The sequence below is a fragment of the Macrobrachium nipponense genome, chromosome 10 (genome assembly GCF_015104395.2).
Source record: "Macrobrachium nipponense isolate FS-2020 chromosome 10, ASM1510439v2, whole genome shotgun sequence".
Lineage (NCBI taxonomy): Eukaryota > Metazoa > Arthropoda > Malacostraca > Decapoda > Palaemonidae > Macrobrachium > Macrobrachium nipponense.
The window spans coordinates 94,960,134-94,970,713 of record NC_087204.1 but is presented as its reverse complement, the minus strand read 5'-3'; the positions used below and the strand labels follow the sequence as shown (position 1 = coordinate 94,970,713).

Genomic DNA, 10,580 nt, shown 5'->3' with positions numbered 1-10,580 from the left:
CACAAAACAATGATCAATATAACACAGCACTTCACTTTAACCATTTAGTAAGTAACACCATAATTGAACATTATTAAACTTTATATCTAAATTATATAGTACACAAAGATAAACTAGATATCGCCACAAACACTGTCTTCAATAGAAGAAGAATACACCTAATTTAACAAGAGGGTGGAAGTACCCAAGTAAACAAAACTAAAGATATCAAGGAGGAGTAATAGGAATAGAGACTTAAAACAAGACAAAGTTTAGGAAAAGTGAGGGAGCAATCAACAGATGACGTGCGTACGGGAAGTTGAAGAGAAAGTAATAAAGACATAAGACTAATTATATACAATATATACAATAGTGGAACGAAAACTTGACAACATTTACATAAAACCAAACAAAAACCACACTGACTTGTTATGCAGGCTTCCAGCAGTTAATTAAAGTCTCCATGTACGACGCAGACCAATCAGAGCCAAGACAAAGGAGGAGAGATAAAGTGTGACACCCTGACGTCAAAGCAGATTATGGACGCTGACATCGTGCAAAGCTTTAAGGGAGGCGGCCACAGATACCAAAGATGAAAAGATAGAGTCCCTTTTGTAGGAAAGGTTCGAGGAAGATGTCCAATTAGGACTTTTTCCTGCTTTGGATCAGATCACAATTTCTTTTTTGATATGAGCAATTTTTTTCAAGGAGATATGCTCTAGGATGCTGCTGACATCTGTAGAGAACAGTTGATTCAGTTCGCTGGACTAGTAAGCCCTATGAGAGCTGAAAGTCAGCTCAGTGGTCTGGTCAAACTTTAATAATAATAATAATGATAATAATAATAATAATATTTAACAAAAGTATAGCGCCTCAGTGGCGTGGTCGGTTTGGTCTTGGCCGAATTCGACTCTCGGGCATTCCGTTGCGGAGTCAGAGATGTGTATTTTTGGTGATAGAAGTCCACTCTCGACGTGGTTCGGAAGTCACGTAAAGCCGTTGGTCCCGTTGCTGAATAACCACTGGTTCCATGCAACGTAAAAAACACCATTCAAACGAGAGAAACGGTTTCACAACAAGGCCTCTTATATCTACAGATATAAGAGGTTTTGTCCTGTCAAAAGGTGAAGGGGTTCAAGCGCTCCAGTAAAAGGTCCTAGTCTTTGGTGAAACCAAGTATTGCCGCTTATTTGGGATCATTAAGTTTACTGGGAGGAGCGAAGAGTCCCACAGAGCTTACAAAACATGGGAAGTCATGAACTAAGCAGCACAGAAATAAGTTTCATATTATTATGAAGAATTAAAACAAAATTTGTATGAGAGAAGACAGTCTTGTCGAGCCTGCAATGGAAAGTGTACATGTTTTCACATTATTACTGATTATTATTGTTTATACTGATGCCATGTTAATATCACTGCTACTGTTACTGTTAATATTATTATTGCTGGGTTTATATTGATTTGTTATAAAAACATGCCAATCTGCAATGCGGTTCTTTAACTCGCACTAAAACGTCACAGCTTATTTTTTACTTTCCACATTCCAGAATGAAGACAGTGCTCAGGACTTTATATTTACTCCACTGCAGTAGTACCTTCTTTCTTCAGTTTTGCTGTCAACCGCTCCAACGCCCTCTTTTCGCTGTCATAGGCGCTGAAGTGCCCTAGTGCATGACTTTATAGCCTGATTTTCATATATCAAACTCAACTCAGTTTCTCTGAAAAGGTCACAATGTTGGCATAACGAAACACCAGTTTAATTTGCAAATTTGAGTGCTTTGTTCAAATTGCCCAGTAACTCCAAATATTGACGTATGAATAGAGGAAAGTATGGATAAGAACAGATAGCGACGAATTATAAATATAACTTGTAATGGAATTCAATTATAAACGTCCAAAGAATTTTTATAATTTATACCAATGTCACTAGAGAAAAGAGAAAAATATTTCTCAGCCTCTGTCAAAGTAATGAGGATTATATGAGTCTGTGATTTCTTGACTCCCGTGTTGCCATGACGACATCTCCCAAATGGCCAACGCTGTTTGTATTTTCCTTCCAGCTCGCGTGTTGTGGGATGACAGGACCTAATGATTACGTCACGAGCTACTGGCATCATGTTTACTCCCCAGGGAAGACCGTACTTCCACCGTCATGCTGTTTTCGGAATCTGTCCTCCTCCGTGAGTGTTTTGATGGCATTCGGATTGTTCCTTCTCTCTCTCTCTCTCTCTCTCTCTCTCTCTCTCTCTCTCTCTCTCTCTCTCAAGATTGGAGGATGCAAAGTATACCGGAAGATGCATTAGCAATTCTCTGGTAGACATTGGAGGTGCCTCACACTGAGGGACATGGGGCAACCCGAACGAGCTGTAAGGTAAGGTAAGGTCTCTCTCTCTTCTCTCTCTCTCTCTCTCTCTCTCTCTCTTTCCTAGATAGTGACCCCCGACAAAGATCGGGAGTCGTCATCTAAGAGTAATATTTCTTGGGGGCCATTATCTTTAAGTTATTTAGTCTTTTGTTTATATTTTTACGGTTATCCCCAACTGTCTTGTACTTAATAAACCGCAAAGGTGGAGCAAACCTGGTTAAATAAAACCTTTGGCGGTTACTACCTAGGAAAGATCCATATAGTGTAATATAGTCATGTATATTATACACTTTTTTAGTATATTTATCTGTTAACATAGAGAATATCCAGTATATTTGATGTGAAACTGCAGAAATTAACATAGAAAATATCCAGTATATATAATGTGAAACTGCAGAAATTTCATATACATAGGATGTTATGTTAGAAAACAGTATAGAATTTTAAGTCAGACTATAACAATATTACTTACGTGGTCGAGTTTTGCCTTGCTAAAATTTTGTAAGATGGTCTTATGACAATTGAAATAGAAACCGGTTTTTAGACGAGAAATTCTGCAGATATCATTGCTTTAAAGCAGAGAGAGCAACCCTAGTCCACTCCACATCAGCCGCGATAGATTATTTCCACGAAGATTTTATAGGAGATCATTTGAGCGTAGAGTTTTTTCTCGGAATCATATTACTCTCTAACGTTTCCCTTCTTCCATCTTTCTGGTTTGCCTCTTTATATCGTCTGTGATCAAATTCTTCGTTCTTTGTCTTCTCTCGTCTTCACCCTCTTTCCATTTCTCTTTTCCGCTGTCAGTTCGCCTGTATTTTCCTCTCTTTTCCAATTCCTCCTCCCTTTCCGCCTCCCCTTCCCATATGTCATCCTCCTATCTTATCATTCTCTCATATTCCTCATCCTTATCCTCCATTTCACCTATATCTCAAGTCCTCTATCCTCCGCCATTAATTCTTCATTCTCTCTTGTTCCGCATCCTTATCGTCCATTTCACTTGCGCCTTACCTCCTCTATCAAGCAATTAACCATTCGATTCTTTCGTTGCAGGCAGCTTCTTCCTTCGCAGACGTCCAATGCGAGGGCACCTACACCTGGCCCCACCTCCAGGTAAGCTGCCGCTGCCCTCCGATTTTAATAAATAATGAGTCACCAAGAGGCCTGAGAGCCACCGGGATGATTACAGCGATGACTCTCACGGCTGTCAGATTAGCATCTGATTATATATTTTTTTCATACGATTTCTTGATTGATCACTGCCATTTTTTTCGTAATGGATGATTTCGTTATTATTATTATTATTATTATTATTATTATTATTATTATTATTATTATTATTATTATTATTGTTGTTGTTGTTGTTGTTGTTGTTGTTGTTGTTGTTGTTGTTGTTGTTGTTGTTGTTGTTGTTGCTGCTGTTGTTGTTGTTGTTGTAGTCAGCATCATAATTACAGTCTTTGCTGTTGTTGATAAGTTTGTTACGAGCAGTTACATATTAGTTTCGTAATTGTTTCGATATCATTATAGATTAAGTAATGTAATGGCACCCTGGCAGCAGTAACGGTCTTTGCTCTCTGTTTCTTTGTAAATTGGTTTTTAATTGTTCCTTTTATGAACCGTGTCATAACACTATTATAGAATAATATCAAGCTACTTCAGATTCCGAAAATTACATCAGAACGATACCGAGCTACTTTAGAAACCGGAAATTACTTTAGAATGATATTATTAAGCTACTTAAGAATCCGAAAATTACTTTAGAATGACATTAAGCTACCTTAGAATCCGAAAATTACTTTAGAATGGCATTAAGCTACTTTAGAATCCGAAAATTACTTTAGAATGTTATCAAACTACCTTAGAATCCGAAAATCACTTTAGAATGATGTCGAGCAACTTTGAATCCGAAAATTATTTTGGAATGATATCGAGCTACTTTACAATCCGAAAATTACTTTAGAATGACGTCGAGCCACTTTGGAATCCGAGAATTACCTTAGAATGACATCAAGCTAGTTTAGAATCCGAAAATTACTTTAGAATTACAATAGCTACTTTAGAATCCGAAAACTATTTTAGAACGATGTCAAGCTACTTTAGAATCGGAAAATTACTTTAGAACGACGTCAAGCTACTTTAGAATCCGAAAATTACTTTAAAATTATATCGAGCTGCTTTAGAATCCTAAAATTGCTTTAGAACGATATCAAGCTACTTTAGAATCCGAAAATTACTTTAGAATAGTATTGAGCTACTTTAGAATCCGAAAATTACTTTAGAACGATATGAAGCTACTTTGGAATCCGAAAATTACTTTAGAACGATATGAAGCTACTTTAGAATCCGAAAATTACTTTAGAATGATATCGAGCTACTTCAGAATCCGAAAATTAATTTAGAATTATATTAAGCTACTTTAGAATCCTAAAAATACTTTAGAATGATGTCGAGCTGCATTAGAATCCAAATATTACTTCAGAATGATATCGAGTTACTTTAGAATCCGAAAATTACTTTAGAACGATATCAGGCTACTTTAGAATCCGAAAATTACTTTAGGATGATATCGAGCTACTTTAGAATCCGAAAATTAATTTAGAATTATATTAAGTTACTTTAGATTCCGAAAATTACTTTAGAACGATGTCAAGCTACTTTAGAATCCGAAAATTACTTTCGAACGATGTCAAGCTACTTTAGAATCCGAAAATTATTTTGTAATTATATCAAGCTACTTTAGAATCCAAAAATTACTTTACAATTATATCAAGCTACTTTAGAATCCTAAAATTACTTTAGAACGATATGAAGCTACTTTAGAATCCAAAAATTACTTTAGAGTGATTTCGAGCTACTTTAGAATCCGAAAATTACTTTAAAACGATATGAAGCTACTTTAGAATCCGAAAATTACTTTAGAATGATATCGAGCTACTTTAGAATCCGAAAATTAATTTAGAATTATATTAAGCTACTTTAGAATCCTAAAATTACTTTAGAATGATGTCAAGCTACTTTAGAATCCGAAAATTACTTTAGAATGATATCAAGCTACTTCAGAATCCGAAAATTAATTTAGAATTATATTAAGCTACTTTAGAATCCTAAAATTACTATAGAATGATATCAAGCTACTTTAGAATCCGAAAATTACTATAGAATGATATCAAGCTACTTCAGAATCCGAAAATTACTTTAGAATGATGTCAAGCTACTTCAGAATCCGAAAATTAATTTAGAATTATATTAAGCTACATTAGAATCCGAAAATTACTTTAGAATGATATCAAGTTACTTTAGAATCAGGATAATTTTACTGTGTTTTCGAAGAAGAGTTACAATACACTGACGAAGTAGGTCACCCCCCACCTAGCCCTCCCCCCATCCCCTCAGAAAACATGATAATCATCCTAGACAACAGTCACCCCCCCCCCGCCCCACAATCCCCGTTACAAGTCTGAGAATCCATAACAGGTGGCACAGAGGCCTCTGGGCCTATTTTTGCGTTCAAATTTCACAGAACCAGCTGAGTTGAGTGAAAAGTGGAGAAGGAGGACCAGCTGTCTTCGCTAAATCGGGAATTGCAGAAGAACGGTCTCTTGGTTTTTCTGTGCCAATCTCCTCTTTGTACGTTTTAATCACCCCCCCCCCCCCCCCCCCCCCTGCCGCCTCGTCGAGTCGTGAGAGGGGCTTGATGTGCTTTGTTTTTAGAAGAAACAGTCTGGCAGTTATTATTATTATTATACTTATTATTATTATTATTATTATTATTACCTGGGAAGAAGATAACAAAGATGATGTATTATTATTATTATTATTATTATTATTATTATTATTATTATTATATTATTATTATTATTATTATTATTAAACTAAGAAACATCTGCAACGAGGCTATAATATTGACAATTAAAAACGGCAGTAGTGTTGAAAGTATAATTTTTGTACAAGGTTAAAAATGACTAGTCAATTTTAACCTTGTACAAAAAATATATTTTTAGCACTACTTATTAGGCTTTTAATTGTCATTATTATTATTATTATACGCGGAAAGGAGATAAGGATTAAGAGAGCAACATTATTATTATTATTATTATTATTATTATTACGTGGGAAAGAAAGTAAGCCAAAGAGAATAACAATGAATAAATATATACAGATAAGTTCTCAGACAAATGGAGACGTGCGCTAACACCAGCGTAAGTCAGAAAAGACAAAACAAACAAGAAGGGATAATCCAGATTGTGGAGCTGTCTTGAGTAACACTAGAAGCCTGTGTATAGAGGTAATTTTTGTGTGTTTTATCCTCTATGGGATTTTTTATTCTATATATGCTTTATATTCGTGCGCGCGTGCACCACCACGCGCGCTTATATGTCACTTTTATTATTAAGAAGAGTTATTGTTAAGGTGTCTTAACCCAAGATTTGATCTTATATTTACATAACAGCTTTCCACTTGCGTGATTTATAGCCAGAATTTTGCATTGGATACTCTTTTCATTTGCATTTACTGAAGTAGTTTTCATTTATTTATTCGTCTTTTTGACTTTGATCCTTGTGTAATTCTTGATCCTTTTATAATTCTTGATCTGTTTTTGAATACATGCGTATACTGCATCGGACGACGGAGGAAGGAGACATCCCAGAATCCATCCAATGTGGTATATTGTGCCGACGTTTCAGGACCAGGTGTCCCATTTTCAAAGCTGCAAATTAAAAAGAACAGCAGAATTAGAAATAGACGCTGATTAAAGCATGATGAAAAGTTATTTTCAACACGAAGGGCGGTACAACAGAAGGGAACGGCGATTAACGGGTAGTGTTGAAGGCAAAAGCGGTGTCATCATCCTATTTTATCGTACCATTGTTTTACCCATTGGAGTGCTGTGTCGTTTGCTGTTCTTAGATCCATGTCCGGACAAGTGGTCCCTAGTGGTGGGCAACTACACAAGATGTGACTCATATTTTGGATTAGTTCCCCACAGAACTGAGTGACAGTCATGGACGGGTCCGTTTTTGTTCCAACGGAAACTCAAGAGAGGTACAGAGGAATTGACGTGGACCGAGTAGTTTAACTGGGGAACCAGTTGTTCAATAAGAGGAGATTCGAGTATTGACAATTGGTGTTCGTTTGGAGCTTTGCTTATTATTTTTTGAAATCCTTGAAGTTGATGCTGTATTTTCATTTTTTTCCACATGGTTTCTAAAGGCCTGTTCACACTAGGAAACCTTGTTAGCAAACACTTTTATCCGCATATTTGTTTCCCTTCCAGAAGCGAAAACACTTAGTGTTTCTGTGTGTATATGTATATATACACATGTATAATGAGATATATATATATAATATATATATATATATATATATATATACATGCATATATGCATATATACACATGTACAATGTATGTATGTATGTATTATTTTCAGTTCTGCCAGAAGCAAGTCAGCATGACACGCTCCTTTTTCTAAAAACTTCCTCATCCATCTTCTCTTTTTCTTTCTCCTACCCTTCCTCCTTGACCAAGGCATGAGATCAGCTTGAAAACTAAGATGAGAATATTCAGTGCAGTAGCACTACCAGTCCTAATGTATGGTTCGTCCACCTGGGCACTGACCAGAACAGAGGAGAGAAGGTTGGATGCTTTTGAGATGAAGCTGCTGAGGAGGATACTTGGCATTAAATGGGATGATTATGTTAGAAATGAAGACATCAGGATGAGATTGAGGCAAAGGCCAGTCAGTATCAGGCTGAAGAGGGGAAGGCTGAAATGGTTTGGACATGTTGAGAGGATGGATGGGAATAGAGACCCCAGGAGAGCACTGAGAGCAGTACAAATAGGAAGAAGACCGCTGGGTAGACCAAGAACGAGGTGGATAGACATAATTGCCAGGGATCTTGAGGATGAAATCCATAACCTACAGGAAGCGAGGGAAACGGCTCGGGATAGAGACAGATGGAGAGGAACTGTATCAGCCTTATGCCACTGGCCAGTGGCAGGAAGATAAAGTAAGTAAAGTAAGTAACCCTTCCTCGACTACATTAAAACAGCCAAGTAGAATACAGAGGCTGTGGACCGACAAGCATCCTGACGACAACTGAGGTCTGGACAGGAAACATTGTTTGCAGTTTGGAAACTGTTTGCAAACTGTTTGCGAACACTGTTTACAAACACAATGTTTCCTAGTGTGGACAGGCCTTAATACAGAAGAGTTCTGGGTTTGATAATTTGACGCCCGCACGATAGCTAACGCGAGATGAGAATCCAATCTTACTTGCAACAACTTCTGAGTGGAGCCCACCTACTTCCCCCAGGTCACATCTGGGGCAATGAAACAAGTACATGACTCACGAGGTCATCAAAGGAAGCAGACTCTCTTGATATTTCAACAAAGACTTAATGGTCATTGGATGACGAGGTATTATAGTTTTAAATCGACTGATGGTAGGTGTTTGCCTATGATAAGAATCAATTCTTCTTGATCCAAGTGTCTGTCATGGTCCTCAAACGTCAGCACCTTAAATCACATTGGATGGATTCTGGGATCTCTCCTTACTCCTTTGTTCCGATGCTGCACCTTCAACTTTAGTGTATATGTTTATATATGAATAACTTGATCACGAAGTATATAAAACGTGATGCTATATATAAATAAAGGTTTTTGCCATGAAGGAAAAATGAAAAGCGAGATAACCAAGCACTTTCGGTCTAGTGCGACCCTTTACTCAGGCACAACCTTCGTGACAAAAACCTTTATATATATATATATATATATATATATAATAGGATATATATATATATAGATATATAGATATATATATATTATAAAGGTTTTTTGTTTCTGCGTGGATCTGAAGGTTGTGCTCTGACGTAGTGGAAAGTGGGTCGCAACCTAGACCGGAAAGTTGCTTGGTTATCTCGCTTTTCATTTTTTCCTTCATGGCAAAAGAAAAACCTTTATTTATAATATAGCCATGCCAACGTTTTATATTTACTTCGTTGATCTATAAGCTTATTCCATATTATAAAACAATTAACACTAAAGGTTGAATCGGTGCAACGCCGATCGGGAACAATAAAGGAGTAAGGGAGAGATCGCCCAGAATGCCATCCAATAATAATATATATATTAGTGTGAAGTGTATATATAGGGTATATATATATATATTAGGTATATATATTATTGTATTCTAGTGATTATAAAACTTTGTATTTATGATGTTGGAAAAGCGTTAACCGTCTATCGGTTTGCTCATCAGAAAAAATAAAAGTCGCAAACGTTTTTACAGGCTGTAAAAATAAAAACGTTTTTGTTTTTCAGGGGTGTCTGGAGATAATGCCTTCTATGATCGCTTCGGATTATTTCAGGGCGGGAACGATCCTCATCATCGTCAGTGTTTTACAGGTAACAATGCGATTTTCACTTTCTCTACAATATACACGAGCGAGTAAACATGCGGTCACGTGCGAAGACATACGCCGACAAACAGTTGTGCCTGTCTTTTTCTGTTACATATTAAATTTTTTTTTTTTTTGTGGGTAATTGAAATTTTGCATTTTAAGCATAAGGGTCTTTGAAAGTTTCAGAAGAAAGGATAAGAATGGCATCTCTCCTAAGAATAGTAGCAGCTACTGTAAGTACCATTGACAAATAAAAGATGCTTTTATTACAAAACATGCAAAAAATGCGGCGATGTTTCTTTGGCGCAATCGAGATTTCTGTACAGGGTATAATGCTGAATGAAACTGTCAGCCGTCCGTGGTGGCTTGTGTTGTTGCGTTGCCAGATGCATGATCATGGCTATCTTGAACCTGAAATAAAACAAAAACTACAGAGGCTAGATGGCTGCAATTTGGTATGTTTGATGATTGGAGGATGGATGATCAACATACCAATTTGCAGCCCTCAAGCCTCAGTAGTTTTTAAGATCTGAGGGCGGACAGAACAAGTGCGGACGGACAGACAAAACCATCTCAGTAGTTTTCTTTCACAGAAAACTGAAAAGGGGCTGTTGAAGTGTGAGGATACAACTTGTCTCCTGTGATCATGAATCTTTTTCTGGCTAAAATATTGTACAGATAATAATTGAAAAGAAAAATGTGATTAAAACAGCTTCTAGTCGTGATAAGGAAAAGCTTAATCTGGTCGACTTTGATGAACCCTCGATCTTCTCAGTTTTAAAAAAAACGACGAAATTAATTACGGTTTTTATTTTTTTATTTAATTATTTA

The 10,580-nt window shown here is 36.6% G+C and overlaps 1 protein-coding gene across 5 annotated transcripts in view; it reads left to right on the top strand.

The window, feature by feature from the left end:
* LOC135223769 (CD151 antigen-like) overlaps positions 1 to 9,906 on the top strand; it is a 144,492-nt gene extending 134,586 nt beyond the window's left edge. For 2 of the 5 annotated variants that reach the window (XM_064262538.1, XM_064262537.1), the window contains 3 exons: positions 2,040 to 2,159; positions 3,398 to 3,457; positions 9,670 to 9,906. In XM_064262538.1, the coding sequence (XP_064118608.1) occupies positions 2,040 to 2,159; positions 3,398 to 3,457; positions 9,670 to 9,891 (402 nt within the window). In that variant the 3' untranslated portion in view covers positions 9,892 to 9,906. Of the gene's footprint in view, positions 1 to 1,526; positions 2,161 to 3,397; positions 3,458 to 9,669 lie in introns of those variants that run through there. The other 3 variants (XR_010316581.1, XR_010316583.1, XR_010316582.1) reach the window with 2 other exon arrangements.
* The last annotated feature ends 674 nt before the right edge of the window (positions 9,907 to 10,580 follow it).